The sequence below is a fragment of the Ceratotherium simum genome, chromosome 4, assembly GCF_057802395.1.
Source record: "Ceratotherium simum simum isolate JZ-2026a chromosome 4, ASM5780239v1, whole genome shotgun sequence".
NCBI classification, from domain to species: domain Eukaryota; kingdom Metazoa; phylum Chordata; class Mammalia; order Perissodactyla; family Rhinocerotidae; genus Ceratotherium; species Ceratotherium simum.
The window spans coordinates 11605442-11628183 of NC_141903.1; the positions used below are offsets into that span (position 1 = coordinate 11605442).

The 22742-nt window shown below is 49.9% G+C and overlaps 1 protein-coding gene across 2 annotated transcripts in view; it reads right to left on the reverse strand.

The window, feature by feature from the left end:
* Positions 1-21168, reverse strand: part of WWC1 (WW and C2 domain containing 1) — a 156202-nt gene extending 135034 nt beyond the window's left edge. The window contains exon 1 of one of the 2 annotated variants that reach the window (XM_087429445.1): positions 20542-21168. In XM_087429445.1, coding sequence (XP_087285571.1) covers positions 20542-20660 — 119 coding nt within the window. In that variant the 5' untranslated portion in view covers positions 20661-21168. The remainder of the gene's footprint in view (positions 1-20541) is intronic. The other variant, XM_087429444.1, reaches the window with a different exon arrangement.
* Positions 21169-22742: the final 1574 nt, after the last annotated feature.

A 22742-nucleotide genomic window follows, 5' to 3' on the forward strand; every position in this document is an offset into this window, starting at 1 on the left:
AAGCCAGGACCTTCATGACGTCAGCGGGCTATCGCATTGCACTGATAACACTCCATTAGCCGAGTGCCCCCTCACAAAGGCGGGCAGCATCCCGGAATGCAAACGGGGCCATTTGGGAGACGTATTCCAGGAGTCTTGAGCAATTAGATCTAAACTTCCCATACAGCTGCCTCTCCTTCCCACACAATCCTGCCCCCCTCTCTCTCTCCAGTGAGTCAGGATACTGGGAATACTGGAGAACAGGACTCTTTCTGAAGAGGCTTCTGTGCTCACGTTTCCACATAGCTGTAGATCCTAAGAGGGCAGGGGGCAAAGAGGAAATAGGACAGAAGGTTTTGGCAGGGGCAGGGCCCCGGGTTCAGAGCCTGAGGACTGACAGGGAGCCTGTGGGTCATCACAACTCCACCTGCTCCACACTGCCCTGGCCATGCCACCTGCCAACCCCTGGGCCACATCTCCTGCCCCCACTGCCCTACAGAGCAGGGTCTGTGGGATCTGGCTGACTGCAGACTCTAGGAAGGAGGCAGGAACTTCCTCCAGCGCCTGGATTCCAGCCACTGCACCCTGGAGAGTGCAAGAGCTTAACTAATTCTCAAATCAGGACACATACACAAAACGCTCTGAGAAATAGTGGAGAACTCAACGAGCGCTAGCAATATTACATCAACACGCAACAATGACCTCTAGGAGACAATGTGGCACTGACAAGCACTCAGGCTGTGGAGTCAGAGAGCCCTGGATTGAAACCCAACCCTCTAGCCAACTTGCTGTGTGACCTTGATAAATTCCCTAACCACTCCGAGCCTCAGCTGCCTCATCTGGAAGGCAAGGACAGGTGAAACAGTAAATGCACGTAAAATTCCTCAGTAAATGGCAGCGGTCACAACCTCCAGCTGGGGGGTTTCCATAGCATCTAACAAGATTTTTGAACTTTATTTTTTGAACACGAAATCTTGACCAAATGATACTACTGTACCGTCTTCCTCCTGTCAGCAAATCTAGTGTAATTTGGGGAGATGAGAAGAGAAAGGGAATGGATTCAGAAATAACATCTTATGAAAAAAGCATGCAAGAAACTCAGTCATTACCTAAAATCTTATAATACCTGACTCCCTCAGGGAATTACAGCAAACGTCTGAAGGATTCTGACACAGCCCACGTTTAACTAGAACTGGATGCTCCCCTTTCACAACTGTGCGCCAAGCCCTCAGCTCCTCTGCCCTGCCACCTATAAGTCAGCCAATCCTGTCCTTCTCGAAGAACAAGGAAGGTTCTGATCTACTTGGGACTGAGAGAGCAGGCTGCCCTCACCCTGACCTCAGGCGCTAAGAGGTCAGTCTGTCTCCCGTGCTGAGGTCCCCTGCGGTCACAGCAGTCTGGGCGGACCCTCGAGTCTCACCAGGTCAGGCCTTTCCAAAGCCACTCTGCCCCCACCCCCCCACACACAGATAAGCAGGCAGGATCAGAGGAGGCACCTGGACTGGTAAAGCAGGTTTCGCGGGGCTCACGTTGTTCAGAATAAGGAAACACACTTGTTTTTCAGAGCTAGGTGATAGGCAGCATTCTTCACCAACACGATTAAGACAGCCTGTCCAGGGCTTCTGGAACCTATGTGTGCTTTCTGTTGGGTCAACAGTCATGGCAAATAGCAGTTCAGAGCCTCACACAGAAAATCATGGTAGCAGAGGGGGAAATGCTGGGGGAGAGGACTCTCGAGAGTTCTATGGTCACACAGTTCTATTCTTGAACTCCTCCTGCCTGACGAGGCGGAGGCTGGAGCATTCTAGCCACCCTGGGTTTGGCGTCAGGCCCGGGGCTGCCAAACTGTCCTTGAGGGTTTTTATTCTACATCAGGAGGGGTCTCAAGCTCCGGAGCATTCCTGAAATATGGACAGAGAGCTGGGCTTCCACGGGGAACACCTTGGCCCCAAACAGGTGTGCTGGGCCCCAAGCCAACCAGAGCCCTGGGCTCTCCTTGAGGCCAGTGCTTGCCCACTGCCTCCAAAACTTGACCTAGGAGTTCAAACTGACCAAGAAAGGAGTCGGAAGGTGGTAATTTCTTGTTGGGAAGCATCTACTCATCACTCCACTCTGAGGCTTCCCTGTTGTCTCTCAGCCACCTTCACTCATATTCATTCACTTATTAGTACTACTTACGTGTAAAACTTTGTGCTGGGCCTGGGGAGACTGACATGATGCTTCACCATTCAGTGGAGAACAGAGACATGAGAAAAATGGTGACCACGGGGTAGATTTGTGTTAGAAAGGTGCACTGTGAGCCCCTTACATAAGCTGGGACAAAGATGGTATGGTGGGCTCCCAGAAGGAGGTGGCCCTTTAGCTGGGTGCAGCAGCGCAAGGAGGAGTATCAGTAAGCAGGGCACACTCACGGTTTACGCAAAGGAAAGAGAGCCCTTTGTGGGTAAGGGGAGGAGAGGTTTTCAAGTTAAGGTGTATTAGAGTCATCTGGGCAGCATATTAAAAATGCAGATTCCTGGAAGTCCCACTGAGATTCTGGTCCAGTAGATTTCAGGTAGGGGCCCAGGAATCTGTGTCTTCTAAGCTCCTTTGGGGAGTCTAACACAGGAGGTCTGTGGACCACACTCTGAGAAACCTTGCTTTGAAAGAATGGGGGAAAAAAGGCCATTTGTGGCTTTGATAGAATAGTGGTTTATTTTCCTGGAATGTTCCCAAAGGGACTTTGGACAGTTCACTAATGATTAGTTCTTCAGTCATCCTACACAGACATACCAACAGCAAACAAACTGGAAATGAATCCAGGGAGGGCGTTAGGAGCCTCACTCACGGGGACGGGCTGTCACTGTGTTCCACGGGATGACAGTGGGCATTATCTTAGGAAGGGATGACAGTGGGCATTATCTTAGGAATGTGTCGGGGCAAGGTCCGCGCTTCTGCCGAAAGGCTGTTCACAGGTAGACCAGGGCCGGGCGAGCAGTGATGGGTAAGCCCTTCGGAATCTGGCCACACCTCCTCGCCATCCTCATGCCAGGAGAGGCGAGGTGGTCCACAGGGCCTCTTACAGACTTTCTCTGCAGCCCACGGCTGGCTCCCTGCCCCTCCTGTCCCTGGTCCCCCACCAGGAACCTGGCTTCTGCTTCCCCAGTGCCACCCCACTCAGGCTTCCCCTGGCTCAGTACAGGGTTTGCATGCAGGGACCCTGGCTCGACCAGCCTAACCTTGGCCAGAAGACATGTTTCTGCCACCCCCCTCATGGCCCTACTTCTGCCCTATTCAGAGCTGGTTCCAGAGAGCCTGCCATTTATTTCACTGGCTCAAGCCCCTGCCCGGGAAGCTTATCGGGGATCCCAGACCTCCTTGTCTTGCACTTTACACTGCTCTCTGAGGGCTGGAATCCGCCTTTGTGATCTCGCCAAGTGCCTGCTGGGCCACCTCCTGATTATAGAAGCCAACAGGCACTACCCTCCTGCAAGGTTCCCACCTTCTGACTGACCCATGCGCCCCCGGGGCCATGTTCCGGCCCCCTGGTGGACTTCCTGCACAGCCTGCATCTGCTCTGACCTCTGGCATCTGACCCCGCTGATGGATATGCTGTGGCCTCAGGACCCTGCCTTTTCTCAGCAGGTGTGATCCCCTTTCAACCGACCCCCCCATCCCCACCCGGCTTTAATCCCTTATCCCATGTGGGTCTCTGGGAAAAGGCTGAGACGCTCCTTTCCCTTGATAGTGTTTATAACTGGTGGTAATAATCCACTGTTTACTGATATTACAACTATGTGGTATGCCTTAGATCAGAGCTAGTAAGAGGCACAGTTAGCCACAGAACAGAAACAAAAAATTTTTTTAAAACCCCCAGGGCTATGCAAACATAAGTGATGTTCAATGGTCAGTGCTATTCAAACATTAACATGCATAAGGATCACCAGGGATCTTGTTAAAATGCAGTTTCTGACTCAGTGGGTCTAGAGTGGAGCCTGGGATTCCTCATGTCTAACGAGCTCCGAGGCAATGCTGATGTGCTGGGTCCACAGCCCACACTTCAGTAGCAAGAGGGTCCGGCTCACACAAATGAATGGGCGTTTGCCACACGGCAGCGCTCAGAATCGAACATGTGCTCACAGACAGTGACCACCAGGTCCTACTAACTGCCACAGAATCAGAACAATTTACTCCGGAAGTTCCGAGAAAGAATGACCTAAGGATGCCCACTGCCCACGGCCTCTCGAGAGTGGACAACTGCTGTGGTTGGTACCACAGGACTGCAACCCCTGGCGTGGTCTTCTGTACCAGGTAAGTCCAATTCAAGGTCAGCTCTGAGATCTTTCCAAATCAGCATCTCTCACAAGAATTTGAACGTGGGGACACTGAGTTAGCTGCAGTTGTCAAGCTGCAGGGTAACAAGACAGGCTGGGGCCGTGAAGGTGACAGGGGTCACCTGCAAACTAATGCTGCGATGATGTCATAACTGTCTACATTTTTGAGTCCGTATGCTGAGCCTTGCTCTCTGCTAAGTGCCTCAAATGAGAGAATCCATGCTGCGATTCTCACAAAAACCCTTCAGAGTGGATGGCAATTTAAGAGCACGAACTCTGGAGCCAGACAGCTTGAGCCTGAATCCCGGGTGTGCCACCTTCTAGCTGTGGGACCTTGGGCAAATTACTTAGCCCCTCTGCGCCTCCACTTCCTCCTCTCGAAAGGCGGACAGTCAGTGCCTCCCTCAGAAGGTTAGTGTGACAGTTGCGCTAATATAAAACACTTAGAGCAGCACTTCGCACTCAATAAAATCTTGGCCGTTATTTTATCACTCTTAGCCTACTTGTATAAAGTGAGGAAACTGAGGCTCAAAGAGATCAAGTAGCTTGCCCAAGGTCACACAGCAAGTTAGAGGCAGAACCGACTAGTAACAAGGTTGACCAATTTGTGGACACGTTTTAGATTTGTTATAGTTTGTTGGTATAGTTTGTTTCAGGAGGTAGCAGAAACCTCCTCATGGCCTCCAGCTGCAGCTGCCACCTGCCTGGTGGTGGGGGATACTATTCTTTTCCTTAGATTCTTGTGAAATCTCTAACCTCCCAGCAGCCTCTCTTTTCTCGAGCCATCTCCTGTGGGCCTCCATTGCTTTTGACTAGAACAGGCCTGACTGAAAGTAGATCCCTTCCAGGCAGGAGCAGGGAGGGAGATGATGGACCAGGGAAGGCCTCACGGAGCAAGTGGCATCACCAGCGGCCTTGAAGGAGGCGGGGCTTCAATGGATACAAGTGGGGCTGGGAAACTGGCCCAGGAGGGGAGGACAGCAAAGCACAGGGCATGTGGGGTACTGCCACTGACCCAGGTGGACTAGGAGCAGAGGACCAACGAAGAGAGCTCAGTAACCACAGCTCGCAGTCACTGGCACCTTCAATGGTGTTAGGCGCTCCACAAAGTATTTTACATGGTTTATTTAATTTAAATGCTTATTAAAACTGCATGAAGTAGTGTGGTTATGTAAGAGAATGTTCTTGTTTCTAATACACACACATATATAAACATACATAGACACACATATAGACACACACACTATAGTATTTAGTGGTAAAGAGACATGATGTCCAACTTAAGAGTAATAACCAACTTATTCTTAAATAGCTTATATATATATGTAATGGTTGTATATATACTAAATGATATGTGTTTGTATATACACGCACACATACATAGATACACACAGAATGAGAGACTATAAGGTAAATAAGTAACGTAAAAATTGGTAAATCTGGGTAAAGGGTATATGGAAATTTCTTATATTTTTGCAACTTTCCTGTAAGTTTAAAATGATATCAAAACTTAAAAGACACCAAAATATGCATGGAAAAGATTTTTTTTAAACATCCTTAAAAATAGTATGAGGTAAATACTACTATTATCCCCATCTTATTGATGAGGAAAGTGAGGCAAAGCGTGAGAGACGTAGAAAAGGAGAGTGGTATCGGCTTTGACCGTCAAGCTCAGGAGGATGTCCCTCAGCAAACTCGGGGGTGGGGGGTGCTCTGTAGGAATAAACAGACAAGGAAGGAGGTGTCAGAGCCTGCAGAAGAGAGGGTGTAGGGGCATCAAGAATGAAGACTTATTCTTGGAGATGGACAACTCGAGCACACTAGAGAAAAATCCATGGATGCCTGAAGGAAGGAAGAGACTTTTTGGTGTGAGGACCAACAGGTAGGCCAGGTTGTGGAGGAGGCTGAAGGGATTCTAGTCCTGGTTGGGTCTCTAGAAGGAACTGCAATTTGGGACAAGTTTATTCCGTTGATCAGTGGTTCTCAAACTTAAGAAGGCATTGAAATCACTTGGGGATTCTTTTTACAGATGTGGAGTCTGTGTTCCACACAATCCATAGATTCTGATTATGTTGACTGGGGCTGGGCTTGGGAATCTGCATTTGAACTACTCTCTTAGGTGGTTCAGATGTATGTGGTTGACAGATCACATTACCCCGGGGGAAAAACAGAGCTCCCTGGCCAAAGTTAAAAAAAAAAAAAAAAAAAAAACACTGCTTGTTGCCACTACAGCGAGTGCCATGATGGCCTGAATGGAATTAAGAAAACCTGGTTGGGCCGGCCCCGTGGCTTAGCGGTTAAGTGCGCGTGCTCTGCTACTGGCGGCCCGGGTTTGGATCCCGGGCGCGCACCGACACCCTGCTTGTCCAGCCATGCTGAGGCCGCGTCCCACATACAGCAACTAAAAGGATGTGCAGCTATGACATACAACTATCTACTGGGGCTTTGGGGGGAAAAAAAAAAAGGAGGATGATTGGCAGTGGATGTTAGCTCAGAGCCGGTCTTCCTCACAAAAAAAAAAAAAAGAAAGAAAACCTGGTTGAAGAGGTAGAGCGGCGATCCCTATAGATTTAAAGTTAAAAGCAAACTCAGTTTTTCTGACTACAGAACTCTATAAATTTATAGCTTGACCTTTGGGGTCATTCACAAGGTCTGTTATTTCCTAATACAGCATCCTCTTTATTTTCCCACTCTGTAATTATTTTATGTTTTTATTATTTGTCTGTAAGCTCCACAAGGAACGATGTCTGTCTTTTTCTCTGCTGTACCCCCTTCCAAGCACAGCTCCCACCAGGAACCAAACACAGCAAGGTTATGGCATTCTTTGGTATCAATTCTATCCAACGTGCAACAGAAGAAGGTAATAGCGCAGGGCTAGAGCCACTTCACGTCTGAGGCGACACAACCGACTTCTAGTGAACCCAAAACAAACATCCTGAAGGATGTTCCACTGGCCAAGCAAGAATGCTGCAGACCAAGCCCACATGCTGTTCAGATACCAAACAGTCCAAGGGGAACTCATTCTCACTGAGTTTTCGTGCCAAAATAACAAGAGATGGGGCTCCCTTGAGCAGAACACAGTCTATAAGGAGGGTGAAGCAAAGATGCTGATCACCACCATGGACAGGGGAATGTGGTCAAGGAAATCGATCCTGGGAGGGATTTTGAAAAACTGTACTCAGAAAAAGAGCTCACTTACCCTGCTCACCGAGACACGGACGTCTGCTAAAACAGGAGTAGAGGGCTGGCTCTCCAGACAGACCCGGAGCAACTGAAGGAAGTTGCTACTGAAGGAATCACAAGAGTGAAAGGAGCTCTGGTCTGAATTACCAGAACTGACGCAGTGTTGCTCTCCGTGACAGCCTGGCCTGGCAGACAGGATGGTGAAGAACATGCATTTTGGGGCAGAGAGACACAGAGAGTCTCACATGCCGCTTTTGCCACTTATTAGCTGTGCAATCACAGGCAAGTTTTCAACTCCCCAAGCCTCAGTTTCCCCATCAGCAGAACGGAGATGGTAACAGTTCTTACCTCATAGGGTTGCTATGAGAATTAAAGTGGATGATGCATTCCAAGCACACAGCCCAGACCTTGGCATTATATAAAGTCTTAATAAATGCCAGCTATTATTAGTGCTTATCCACAGGCTATGATCTATATGGTGACAACACCTGCACCCCCCACTCTCTTGGAGTCTCAAGGACATAGATGGGTGCGTGAAATCCAGACCAGGTTCTGCTGAGGGCAGAGAGCAGACGCAAGGGAGGCCCAACCCCCAGGCCTACAACTCTAAAGCAGCTTAGACCAATTTATTTAAAAGCATTACAGCTGCAATGGGAGTTGAAAGATTTTCACATTAAGGCAAAGATGATTCCAAACCTCTTTGCTACTTAAGACGTCAGGAGAGAAATAACAAGATATGTACAGAAGAGAGGAAATTACTACAGGGCAAGGTGCCTGACATCCCCTAAATATCTACCTCTCCCCCTCCCACAACTATTTTTTTTTAATACTTCCTGAATCATCTCAATTTTCGTAGGCAGAACTGTATAAATCTTAAATTTTAAAACCCTTTACAAGGTACTTTCACATAATCGCATTCAAACTCGACCAGCGCTTTGAGGAAGGCGGAGATTTACCTACAGTCGTGGTTCTCCAACCTGGCTGTACCCTAGAATCAACTGGGGAGCTTCTAGAAATCTGTGCCCAGGCCATACCCCAAACCAATTAAACCAGAGTCTCTGGGAGTGGGCCAGGCATGGGTCTTTCTAGCACTCCCCTCCGGTCCACTGTGCAACTGAATTCGAGAATCGCTGCTGATCCTACTGTCCCGCCAGCTCCAAACACAACCTCCTATGCTCTGTTGTTGAAAGATGAAGTGTCATTTTCCCCTATTGCAGAGCGATGGAGACTAGGGCTCAGGAAAGGCAGTGACTCGCTGCTATGAGGTAGGGCCAGAAACAGAATCCAAAACTCCCAACTGGGGAGCATTCACTTCCTGGCTTAGTATGCTCCTAAGTGCATGCCAGCCACTGTGCTACCTTTAACCAAGAATGGAGAAGGCTCGGTAGTCATGCTGTTCTACAACAGCATAAGATGCCATGGAGTGCAGGCAAGGGAGATGGGGAAGGCCTTTCTAAACTTCATTTGTGAGCTGAATCTTGAGGCAAAGATGTCAAGTGATGGTGGGGCCTGGAGAAGGAAGTGTGGAGGTCCAGCTTGACAATAAGCGTTTGGGGATGATATTAAAATGTTCAGGGCCGGCCCTGTGGCTTGGTGGTTAAGTGCGCGCGCTGCGATGCTGGTGGCCCGGGTTCGGATCCCGGGTGCGCATCGAGGCACCACTTCTCCGTTCATCCTGAGGCCGAGTCCCACATACAGCAACTAGAAGGATGCTACGACACACAACTATCCACTGGGGCTTTGGGGGGAAAAAATAAAATAAATAAAATCTTAAAAAAAATAAATAAATAAATAAATAAATAAATAAATAAAATGTTCATAAGCCAGTGAAGACCATTTTAATTGGCTGCATCTACCTATGCTCAGAAGGTTCTTCAAACCTGCCAGTTTTTACCTGCAACCACTAACAAAATATCTTAGGTCATTTTGGTTGCAAATATTTGGCCAGTGGTTCCCAAACTTGAGGGGGTAGCAGAGTCACCTGGAGGCTCCTTAAACGGCAGACCATGGGAGCCGGCCCGATGGCATAGTATTTAAGGTCGTGTGCTCCACTTTGGTGGCCCGGGGTTGGCGGGGTTGGATCCTGGGCAGGGACCTACACACCACTCTTCAAGCCATGCTGTGGCAGCATCCCACATACAAAAAACAGATGAAGACTGGCACAGATGCTAGCTCAGCGAGAATCTTCCTCAAGTAAAAAGAGGAAGACTGGCAACAGATGTTAGCTCAGGGCCAAATTCCGCACCGCCCCCCCCCCCCAAAAAAAAAGCCAGATCACAGGGCTCCACCCCCAGGGTTTCTGATTCAGTAGGTCTAAGGTGGGATATGAGAATCTGTGTTTTTAACAAGTTCCCAGGCGAAGCTGGTGTGCTGGTCTGGGACCACATTGTGAGAACCACTCTGGCTGGTGACCAGTAAAGAGGCTGAAGAAACACCCAGGGTCTTCCATTGCCTGCTGGCAAATGTTTGTTTTATGTCAGCATTGGAAATAAACCACTTAGGCTGGTTTTGAAACTCCTTCAATTGTTAAGATACCTTTTAATATTCCTGTTAGCAAAAGTCATTGTTTACTGAGATGTCTTCCTGTTAGCAAAAGTCATTGTTTACTGAGATGTCTATCTGCTTAAGTATGATCAGTTTTCCCAGAGAAACAGGAAGAAAGTGGTTTATATCCCTAAAAATCTAGTACTCAAAACATATGAACTGAGCAGAATTTATATAACTACAGATGAAGCTATCAAGGAGGCCTTATTGTAGCTAGAACTGCAGGGACAGAGGAACTGAGTATGAGACCCCTAATCGGACTCTGACCAACCCTATGAGGTAGGTTCTGACTTATTCTCACTTTGCCAATGAAGAAATTGAGGCTCAGGAGGGTTTAAGTAACTTAACCAAGGTCACAGAACTAGCCAGTGACAAGGCTGAGATGTAAAATCCAAGTCATGGTCAAGGGGACCAGCCACGGACAATGCCTCCCTGGAGGGCTGTTGTGAGGGTTCTGTGAGAGGAGGTACTGGCCTCTTCCCCAGCCCTCCCCTACACTCCCTAGAGCTGAAGTAGGACTGAGTGAGGCCCGAAAGTTCCCAAGGGGGAAGAGCTCAGGGACCCTTCCTCTGAAGGGCAGGGCAGCTCAGCTCAGCTCAGCTCAGCTCAGCCCAGCCCAGCCCAGCCCAGCCCAGCCCAGCTCAGCTCAGCGCAGCGCAGCGCAGCGCAGCCCAGCTCAGCTCCATGGGGAAACAGGGAGGACTGCTTCCTTTGATCCTCTCATATAAATTCCATACATTCTAATGAAAAGAGAAGTCCCTCCAGCTTCTGGATCCCCTCAGACCTCCTGCTTCCCTGTGCTTTTCACAAAGGAGGAGAAAACCCTATGGATTTTGCCACCACTCAGGCTTTGGGTCAGCAAAAGAACTAGAACAATGGTATGCTCATAGCAATCACAGAGATGCAGGTAAACAGTGCTGGCTCCTGAAACCACTTCCTGTAGCTCGCTTAGCATAAGGAGGGCCAAGTTACCTCACCTGCCTTCTTCAGTTTCCCTGTCCGTAAAACAGGGATAATATGGGACCCCCTCCCAGGTTATTGTGAGGATTCAATGAATCGACCCTCAGTGGTTCATGCAAAGCACAGACCAAGAGCATCACCTGGGGACCTGATGGAAATGCAAACCTCCAGGCCCCACTGACTCAAAGTGGCGGAGGGTTAACAAACCCTCCAGGTGGTTTTGATGCTTCCCCAAGTGTAAGCTCCATGAGGACAGGATTTTTGTTGGTTTAATCACTGCTGAATCCTCACCTAGCATATTACAGACACTCAATAAATATTTTTAAATGACTGAAACAGGAGAGGAAGGAAACTGAGGTTCAGAGAGCCTGGCATTTCTGTGTTTGCACAGCTTGATGACTCTGTCTCTGAGTAATTTGTAGTAAATGTCGTGAGTTGCAGACTGTCTGTCTTGTCTCACCCCTGCATTCCCAGTACTGAGCCCAGTGCCCAGCTCATCATGACAGGCTCCCGGTAACACCCTATCGAAGGCACCAAGGTCTCCCAGTTCCAAATCTAAGTTCACACCACAACTGCCAACAGGTGTCACAGACGAGTCTGTCCCTCCATCTTCCTAGGACCGGTATAAGAATTCTAGAAAACACCAAGCCTCCAGTCATGATACAATTTATCTGTTTAACTGTTTGCCCATCTCCCTCGCCCAAAGGTACACCCCGCTGCAGCAGGACTTTGCTCTGATCCTCAGCACTGGCTATGGAGCCTGAAGCCCAGCAGGCACTCAATAAATACCTGCAGAATGAATGGCCAACCCCTGGCTGGGTGGGGCGTGATAAATACCATGCCCTTCTGCATCACCACCATGCTAAAATCAGCAGGTTCAAACAGTGCGCGGGGGAAGACTTCTGGAGGGAAGGGACATGGTATCAAAGCAGTTACAAATGAATTCCAGAGAACTCTGCATCAGCCTTTTTAGCTCTGCCATGACAACTGCAATTCATTACTCCTGCTTCACACACAGCCTTAGTGCCAGCTCACCGGCAAGTCACTTCACTCCAGAAATTCCAGAGCAGGGCTTGCCTCTGATAAGACTAGGGGGAAAAGAATTTATTGATTTATATATGTAATGAGTGCCGCCAAGGTGGCTTGCAAGTTCTCGTGTCAGTGTGGGCGAGGTGAGCCCTGGCTCACCAGGAAGAGACTGGAGTTGGCAAGAAAGAACACTGGTTCCTGTACCTCCCCCAAGGCACAGGAGGTTAACGAGCCTAACTAGTACCAGCTTCCACTGGAAAGCCTGCTCTGTCTTAGCTAGATGTTGAGCTAGGACTTGACATGTCTGGTGTCATTTCATTCTCACCATACCCCTCGGGGGTAGGTAGGTCCTACTCTTATCCCTGTTGTATGGCTGAGAAGAAACTTGTTCAAGGTCACTTACTATGTATAAATGACAGAGCCAGGACTTGACTTGGTGTCCTCTGAAGATCTTTATGAAGGCCTTATCTACTGCAGGGAATAGTGTAGTATGTCAAACCAATGCTCGGCTGGAACCACATAAACATTTTCTCCCTAGTGAGCAAGGTCTATACACTGATAGGTGTTTCTGTTTATTTCTCTGTAGTTAAAAATGTCCCTCTTCCTTGCCTCCTCTTCTCTCTCCTCCCTTCCTCTCTCCAAATTCACTGAAAGAGTGCAGCAGTGGCAAGAGCAAGGCTTTGAAATCAGATGGACCTAGATTCAGTTTCCAACTTAGCCTCTTTCTCCCTACATGACATTGAGTTTGTCACTCGACTATTCTTAGCCTCAGTTTCCCCATTTGCAAAATGCCAGAAAAACAAGATGAACAAAAGTGCTTGGCACAAGACAGGCAGTGGAAAAGATGACTAAAGATAACTATTATTATCATTATCACCAGGTGCCAGTTATTGTTCTCATGGTTAGTGATACAAAGACAAACAATGCCCTTGTGAGAAATTCCTGGAATACACAGTGAAGTGCCCAAAGAGCCCTAGCTACCCAAGAAAAACCACAACAGATGCAGGATCAAAAGGCTGTCCCAGGGTCCTCTCATCCTAGCAGCCACCTGATGCCTGTATCTTGATACTTTATCCTTCCAAGTCAGGTACCAGTCAGTGGATCCTAAGGGCTGCACCAGTGATGAATCAAATGAGTAACCACCACCAGGCGAGGAGGAAGCCAGCATGGGGACAGCGGGCTGCCACCGGACCAGGCCCAGCAACAGCAGGCAGCCGGCTGGGGAAAGTCAGCAGCTGCCGTTAGCCTGGTGGCCTGGCTGCCAGAGAGTGATGAATGGAGCAGGGGAAGAAAAAAGCCAACAAAGGTGTCCCTAATCTTGATGCAGTTTCATTTTTTTTCTGGCTGACCATTGAACGAGAACTTAAGCCTCAGTCTTTTTTCTTTGGCAGACATTTGAAACTGAAAGATCCTGTTTCTTCCCAACGGTGAGACGTCACGGGTAGACACAGTGAGGAGGCAATTGGAGGGGGAGGGCATGTTCCCTACTTGTTCTTTTTTTCCCTCCTCCCCACCCTCTCTACTCCACCCCCTCTTCCTTGTCCAGCATCTCTATAGAATAGTCTATGATCTCCCTACACAACAACAGTGAACGCCTGTCCCCTCCACCATGTCCCTCGATTATTTTGGAAAGAGGTTTTCCGCTCAGGAGCTGGAGGCTTAATAGCCTGCTGGTGACGGTTAAATAACAAAACACCACTGTATCCAGCTTTTGAGTTTTCTCCTCTTTTATCTCACTGTGAAACAGGGATTCAAGGCAGCTGAGAAGCTTGTCAGCAGTAGCAACTAGAGCCTTTCGCTGTTCTACCTGAGGGTGTGCGGCCGGCTGGCCTCTCCATGCTGGGAGAGGCGTGGCATGAATTTTTCACATGACTCAGCCCAGATCCAGCCCTCAATCCTGTCCAAGTGGAAGTGCCAGGACATGTCACCTGAGACATTTCTCCAAGGGAAGTGGATTTCTCTTATCCAGAGCCCCTCGCTGAGCTGGGGGGCTGCAGATCCTCATCGCCTGGAGGCAGATGTGGGCGGAGAGAGCTCCTGACACTCAGCATAGACAGCCAGCCACCTGCCACTAAGTTGGAACCCTTGCAAATGCCACTAAAACATGACCAAGGCTTCTTCCATCCAGAGAGCTCTGCAGCAACACACCAGCCACCTTCCAGCTCTCACTTATTCTAGACTAGTCTCTCCTATGTGCACCTGAGCATAGTTTGCCAACCTTCCTAGTAACTAAGGCAACCTGATTCTTTCTCTTGTCTTCAAAAGAGCAGTGTTTCGCAGCTACCTGGGATCCCCAGGGATTGGAGAATCAGGTCAGTCTGGCGAGGCCAAAAGTGGGAGGGGTGGTGACAGACAGCAGCTGCCTTGGCTATGAATTCCCTGGCTGTTGGGAGCATTTACCCAAGTGACTTGGAAACGACTTTGAACTCTCTACACACACTGTATCCTTCAGAGTTTCTCTGCCTCCATCTCTGTCCCTTCCCTCCCAGAGCTCTGGTTAGCTGGCTGCTCCCAGAAGGTAGAGTTTGTGCCCAACGGTCTCCTGAGCTGCCATGAGGATCTCACTGGCCTCTCTGATCAAGCCTCCTTTGCAACATCTCTCCTTGAGACCCACAGCAGGTTCACTTCATTTTAGGATAAATGGTAACTCGCAAGGCTGCCTTATTGACAGGGCATTCTGGAGCCCTGAAATGGCTCCAGCTACTATGAGTGTGGATTCAGGAGTTCAACCACCTGGGCTCCAATCTTGGGTACATCACCTACTGGTGACCTTGGGCAAGTTACTTAAGCTTTATTAGTCTGTTTCCTTATCTGAAAATGGAAATAATTATAGTACTTACCTCATATGGTTGGCTAAAGGATTAAATGAGATCATAATGTAAAACATTTAGCCCAGTGCACAGCATGGAGTAAATATTCAGTAGATGTTAGCATTTTTATTATCCATTTGTGGCTTCCAAAGTCTCTTATTTCTTTCTGTTATCTATACTACTGCTTTTTAACCTTATTTCTTTCTTAATAACTGATACAAGATATTCTCATGCATCGCAGACTCCCATGGAATGTGCAGATCTTAAACTCAAGCCTTGGAAGGAGAAGAAAAGCCCTCTAATGACTTGTAATGACCCAATCTATAGGTATCAGTGGATCATTAAGAGCAGAAGCATGGAGCATAGAGGCTTTGGGTAAATTCCCTGGCAGGCCAGTTATAACTCCCGCTTAAGACAGCATGTTGGAATGTAAATTGGTGGAAAGTGACATTAGTCTGATAATAACCTTAAATCCATTTTAACTGATTATAAAAACAGTAATTCACTCGCAATTGCTGGAACTTTGACATATAACAAATTCCTATGACACAACTCACAAAAGATTGTGACATGATGAAAGAAACTTGCTGGTCTACACAGTCAAAAGGATTATGAAGAATAACTCAACCACAGGCATAAAATATTCCCAAATTATTACAATGGATGAGGAGAAATTAGATCTGATTTTCAGGGAAATGTTTACATAAGAGAAAGAGGAAAGGAGACCTTTACTAGAGACTAAGGTTGACATTTATTTGCTGTGTGACCTTGGGCAGGTCACTTGTCTCTGAGTCTCAGTTTCATCAGTGAAATGAGGGCTGGATTACATGACCAGAAAGGTCCATCCCAGCTGCAAACTCCTACAGAGCTGGGCAGAGACTTGGTCTCCATTTGACTTAAGTGTTTCATAGGTACTTTCCAGTAAAAGCTAAAAGAATTGGCACTCCTGAGTGCCTCCTGTATGTCAGGCTCTGTGCTAACTGTCCTACCTGAGTTAGCTTATTTAATGCTCCTAACTGGCCTTGACAGCATATGTGCATCTCCCCAACCTAGAGAAGACAAAACCAATATGTAACTTGCCAAGGTCACTCAGGCAGCAAGTAGCAAATCCAAAATGCCAGGGTTCAAAGGCTCATCCTCTTTCCACTGTCCACATTTGCTCTCTGGTTAACCGAAGTCTGGCCACACCAGAATGAGGCCTGGCCACACCAGAATCATTGCAGGTAAGTGAAATCATGCCTGTTTCAGCTCCCTTCCCCAAGGCCACATTCCTTAGGCAATGGAGCAGAGGTCTTGATTCAGCAACTAATTCAGCAGGCAGCTCAGTGGTGCAGTGGTTAGAAATGTGGGTTCCGGAGTCAGTATATCTAGCATTTGTATCTCAGCTCCACAAAAGCTGAGTGGCCTTCACCAAGCTCAGCCCCCCTGAGCCTCAGGTTCCTCAGGTAGATAACTGTACCCTGTACCCAGGGTGGGTAGGGGGATTAAAAGAAATCACCCATATAAAGCTCTCTGCAGACCGCCTATATACAGTCAACACTCAATCATTATTTTCTACTAGCTAAACAGGAGGGCAAATAAGTAGTGACGAGCGGTTTCTAAGTTAATCTATGGCAGGAGTTATGAACCTGGGGTCCATAAGCCCCTGGAACTATGTGCCAAAAACGGTGTTTGCACTTTTCTTCAGGAGGCATCCTTAACCTTTGTCAGATTCCCATAAGGGTCTGTGACCAGAAGGAGGTTAAGATCTTTGAATGCTGTAGACCCAACTTCCTACAATATAAATTATTTCTGGAACAACAGGGTTAGCAGTTCCTCCTCAAGTCATGAGAGAAGGTGCTGAGTCCTCTCAGCCATGTGGGCCTCCAGGACTTATCACAAAGACCCAGAAACTGTGCCCACAGAGTTCCCAGGTGGTTCCTGGAAGAAGGTCTGAACACAAAGCACAGAATGAGCAGGAATTAGGCTTCAAGAACCTTCTCTGGCAGAGCCAATTCCAACAATCCATTCTTCCTCAGAGAACAATCTGCGTATTTGTTTTTGCATACCACTGAGTTAAATACACACAGAATGCTGGCCCTTTGCTGGGAGCTCCCAGAAGCACCCAAACGTATAAGGAGCACTGCTCCCAGGGGCTGCACAGGCCTGACCCCAGCACCTCATTCCCCAGGGACCCGTCACCTTCCCAGACCAGCCTTGCTCAGGAGGAGCCCGTGGTGCTGTTGGAGCCGTCGGCCCAGTAGGCAGGGCCCAAGCTGCCCACTGGACCCTCTCCGGTTGTTGGGACAACCGTCCTCAGGAATTTCGGCCTCCCAGTCTTCCCCTGGGTGAGAAGGGGAAAGAGTTGGCAAAGCTGGCTGCCTGGCTATTCTTCCAACCCCCTGGTGAAAGGGGAAGCTGAAAACTGGATTCCCTACCCCCAGCAGCCCCCAGGCCGGACAGCACACAAAACAGCTCAGCCCAGAGGGAGGAATGTGCCAAGACATTCTTCAGGGTTGGTAACCCGAGACGTTATTTTGTTCTTGGTGGCTAAGAAATCACTTTTCTGACTGAAGGACCATATGACAGACTTCTTTTAAATTCAGGGGAATGGGTGGGCATCTCTTGGATTCAGGTAACGAAAAAGCCAAGACAAATGTACACACACACACTTAAGGAGCAGAATTTTTTTTATGTGATTTTTTTGTTTCACAGCATTAACAACTTGTAGAGATGTAACTACTTTGGCAGAATTTATCTCCCCCGCCCCAATGCCCCAAAAAGTCTGGCTCTTTTCAGCTTTGTTAAATTTTTTCCTCCTCCTTATAGCCATCTCACTCTCCTCCCCCAATTCTGCCCCAGAGACAGAGGGGTAAGGAGAGGCTGAGGAGTCTGAAATCACGTCTGAGAGCGGCAGCATCCTTGGAGACCATCTAATCAACCCTCTTCTCGCACCAATGGAGCACTTGCACCTCAGAGAGGTCAAGTGATTTGCCCGAGGCCACACAGACAGGACTAAAAGGCAGAAACTCTAACTGGGGTGTGCAGGAGAGAAATTCCAGAGAGCCCCAAGTAGATGCCCTCTGCTCAGCTCTTTCCCCAAACTTTCAAAGTTGGCCCACCACAACAGCAACCCAGGGTTGGGCTCAGAACCTCTCAGTGTCCCAAGCTCAAGTGCCCCACACCAGCCCAGCATGGGTGGGAAGACCAGGAGGTATAAAGACGCAGCATTAAAACCAATGACTTGCTTTCTTGCAAAGCGAGGCAAGCAAGCAGCTCAGTTAATTATCGGTGTGTTTTCAATTCCTCCCCATTGCTGGCCAATCTGCCTCAAAACAAAGGCTGGGCCGACCTGCTGCTGGGGCCGGGGGCAGGCCACGGTATCGAGCTGAAATATAATGGCACTGGGTTTTGTTTTGTTTTTTTCCTTCCCTGTATTTTTAAGGATCCCTTCTATTTATGGCAATAGATAGTACTACTTTCCCATTCGTGAAAGTAGTTCAAAATTTTTCAAATTGAGTTGATTTAAAGTTGTTGTTTTTTTGTGAGGAAGATCAGCCCTGAGCTGCCAATCCTCCTCCTTCTGCTGAGGAAGACTGGCCCTGGGTTAACATCTGTGCCCATCTTCCTCCGCTTTATATGGGAGGCCACCACAGCATGGCTTGACAAGCGGTGTGTCGGTTTGTGCCTGGGATCCGAACCCAGGCCTCCAGCAGCAGAGCGCGCGCACTTAACCACTACGCCACGGGGCCGACCCCTGATTTAAAGTATTAAGTAAGCAATAGCACAGGTGGATATAGGGAAAAATCATGAAGGTAGTCCACGTTATACTAAAATTTGGGAAACGATGCTCTAGCCAAGTTAGTTTTCCACAGAAGCTATACGGCTTGCCCTCTTCCAAGGGTAAAAATTTCCTGTTGTTTGAGAAGCTTTCTGTAGCTGTATCACCCTCCCAGAGAACAGAGAGCAGCGCTGGGTGTGCAGCTGTCCTAGCTGCCGACAGCACACCGGCCTCAGGAAGCTGCACGGACCTAAACCGGCGGACGCAGAAGCTTGAACTCGTGTCTGTTACAGGAGAGGACAAGGCGCTGCCCAGTTCACCAACACAGTAACAGCATCCCTGGGGCAACTGACCCGGGGCGGGGTAAGGAAAGTGAGTCAGGACAAGCGTGGAGGTTAGAACTGGTAAAGAACTTGGTGTAGGGCAGAATGATGGAAAGATGAAAACACTGCAGCAAATCACACCTCTAGGCCTCAAACTTTCTCTTACATTTGAAAATGAGAGTTGGGCTCCAATCTTCTATGCCCTTTCCAACTTTTTCGAGTTCCATTATTACTCCTTCCCTTCCAAGCAAATCATTAATCTGACAAACAGGGAAACTGAGGCACAGAAGTTAAAGCAGCTTGCCCAAAGGATGCTCTCTGGCATTAAAAACTTCTATTCCAGATCACATCAATGAGATATTCAGCAGGGTACTGAACACAGAGTGGGCACCCAGTAAACGGTAAATGAATGAATTTGGTGCTCACAAAAACTACTGGGAATCTCAACTCAGATTTTCCTTCTGCCTTTTCTTTTTCTTAACTCTCACCTTGCTTCAAACCCCATCTTGGACTTTTGGGACCTCCATCCCAATCCCACAAAATGAAGGGTCCAAAGAATTCACCTCCATCACTTTACAGGCACCTGACGCCCAAGGTCACACTGACCAGGTGAAAAGTCCACATTTCTGAGAACTTTGACCACAGACCTTGACAGTAAGGGGCAATAAAGCGGTCCCAGAGGGTGGTCCTCTCCTCCCCCAAGGACATACATGGGAAGAGTGCGTGCGTGTAGGCAAAGAAACGCCAAGCAGTCAAAACCCAGCGCAAGTCTGGAAGCTAAGAGCCTCACCAGTCACCTCCGACTCCACCTGCCTCAGCAAAAAAAAATCCCATGCTACAGCCGGCGTGGCGCCCACCAAGGTCAGGACGCGCTGGCGCAGGGCCGAGGAGCCCTGGTCCCCAGAGGAAGACAGGGAGGAGAAAGAGGCGATGGGCAGGGCTTTGCAGGAGGCCTCTCACCTCCAGCTACATCCTAACAGCTTCCAAGTTACTGTGAGATTCCTAGAGAACCAGTCTCCCCGATCGGCCCTCCCCCGCTCCTTCCTCTCCTTCCCACTCCCAGCCTCCAGGCCCCCTGGCTGCTCCTGTGCTCTTCTCAGAGCCTCCGAGGCACCTGTCAAAAATCACACTCCAGGCTGCCTTCCCCTCTGCGTAGAGTCCTTCCTCCAGCAGTCTGCCACTGAATCCTGGGTCCCTATCACCCCCTCCAAACCAGATGCTTCCCCATCCCCCCTCCTTCTCCCTCCCCTCTCCGTGTGCTGGGGAAAGCCTCCCCGGGAAGCCCCAGCATCACTCCGCTAGGTGTCTCCCCCTCCCCCGCCCGACCTCTCTTCCTAAAGGGGGCGGGGGGCGGGGCTAGAGCTTAAGGTCAAAACTCCCGGCAGGTGCCGGCTGGGGCCTAAGTCCTCCCTCTAGGGATGGCGGTGGGGGCAGCCTGAGCCAGCTCACTGGCCTTCCCCTCCTCCTAGCAGCCCACAGGCGCAGGAGCGGCGCTCAAGAAGGGAAGGGGGGGCAAACTGCAGAAAGCGCCAAAGGCTCGCAGAGCTCCCCCGCATCCCCCGCCCAGTTCTGGCTGGTGGTCCCTGGGGCAGGAGGGGTCCGGGGTGGGGGACGGGGTGGGGGACCTCCCGGGGTCCTACCTGTCCCGCGGGTCGATCCAGCTGGTGGTGCGGCTCGTGTGGTCTATGTAGTAGACCTTGCCGTCGAAGTCGCGCGCCTCCTCCCAGCCCTCCGGCAGGGGCAGCTCCGGCCGGGGCATCTTCCCGAGCGCGGCCCGCGCTCCCCCATGCAGCTCCCGGCCGCCGCGGGGGCCCCCGGCTCAGCGGCTCCGGCCGGCTGTACCCGGCCCGGGCGGCCGCCGAGGCACCATGACCGGGGGGGTGGCGCCCGCGGACTGGGGGCCCTACTGGGGGCCGGCCAGGGTGGCGCCGCTGTCCATGCGGCCCTGCGGCCCCGGCCCGGCGCCGCCCGCTCCTCCCGCCGCCGGCGTCTCACGCTGCCATGTGCGCCCGCAGCGGCGCGGTGCGGGCCCGGGTGCGCGCCCGGCCGGCGGGGCAGAGCGATCCGAGCGCAGCTGCCGCCTGCCCTCCGCCGCGCTGCGCCCTCCACGCCGCCGCCTGCCGCCTGCCGCCGCCGCGTCTTCCTCCCCTGGCCGGGTGCCGTCCCTGCTCTCCGCTCCGCCGTTCTGCGCTCGCTCGGTTTGCGACTTCTGCCTCCGCCAGGTGCGGCTCGGGCGGTGCAGGTAACCGCGCTGCCCCGGAAACGGGAGGCGGAGCGCCGGGCGCCAGGGTTCCCGGGTCCCCTCCCCACGCCCAGAGCCACGAGGGCGGGTCCTAGGGCCCGAGACGCGCCCCCTCGTGGGACAGTCCGAACCGCCGCTGCCCCTACTCTGCCCCTGCTAGAGGAAAGGGAGACCGCCCCTTACCTGGTCCCAGACCCAAACTGGAGCCCCAGGAGGCTAGAGCAAGACCCGCCCTGCCTCTGGCTCCCAACGCTCCTGGCTCTTTCCTCCCCGAGTGTCCAGGCTCTTGGCACAGGTGGCCCCAAATTTTACAACTCCCGGCTTCTCTGTTACGTACAATCAGGAGTCAGGCAAGAAGTGGTTAAATGGAAACATTCTTGCAAGTCGGGGAACATAAGTTTTCCAGGACCTCTGATCCCTTCCCCCAACACACGCACCATCTGTCTCCCTCTTATTCCATTCTTCTCCTCATGTTGTTTCACCCATCCCCCCACCCCCGTATTTGCAAATATAGCTGGCTCTTCTCAGGATCCGTAAAATTAGGAGTGCTGTGAATCTCCTCCCCACGGCGGACTTCCAGAGGGTGTCGGGGAAAGCACTTTGTAAAAGTAATAGTAATGATGTTGTTGTTAGCTAAATTGAGTACTTACCTTGTCCCAGGCTCGGGGCTAGCAGCTTCACATGCGTTCTCCTGTGATACTTTGAGGCAGGTATGTTATGGATTTGGGGGAAGGGAGTTATGAAAAAGAAGAAAGCAAAACAAATTTCATTTTTTTTTCTTTTCTTTTTTTTCTTTTTTGAGGAAGATTGGCCCTGAGCTAACATCTGTTGCCAATCTTCCTCTTTTTCATTTTTATCCCCAAAGCCCCGGTACATAGCTGTATATCCTAGCTGTAGGTCCTTCTAGTTCTTCTATGTGGGACCCCGCCTCAGCATGGCTTGATGAGCGGTGAGTAGGTCTGTGCCCAGGATCTGAACCGGTGAACCCCAGGCCACTGAAGCAGAAGGTGCAAACTTAACAGCTTCACCACAGGCTGGCCCCAAAATTCAATTTTTAAAAAAAATTAGAAGAAATTAAAAAATCAGACACAGGGGCCGGCCCAGTGGCCTAGTGGTTAAGTTCACGCGCTGTGCTTCCGCGGCCCAGGGTTTCGCTCGTTTGGATCCGGGCGTGGACCTATGCACCACTTGTCAAGCCATGCTGTGGGAGCATCCCGTATACAAAAAACTGGAGGAAGATGGGCACAGATGTTAACTCAGGGCTGATCTTCCTCAGCAAAAAGAGGAAGATTGGCAACGGATGTTAGCTTAGAGCCAGTCTTCCTCGCACACACAAAAATTAAAATTAAAAAAAAATAAAAACTTAAAAAAAAATCAGACACAATACTTCTTGAGAAACTAAAAATAAACATAATTAAATACAAAAAAGGAGGTAGCATGATTTCGTTAAGGATCAGCTGGCTTATCTGTGTTCCTTGAATCTGTGTTTAAACACTTTTTGCCCTACTGGCAGGAGGCAGGACTGGAGGAATGAAGCCCAGTGCAGTGTATTCCCTCGTCTGAGACAGGCCGTCTCCCAGAGGAGCCAGCATCCTGTGC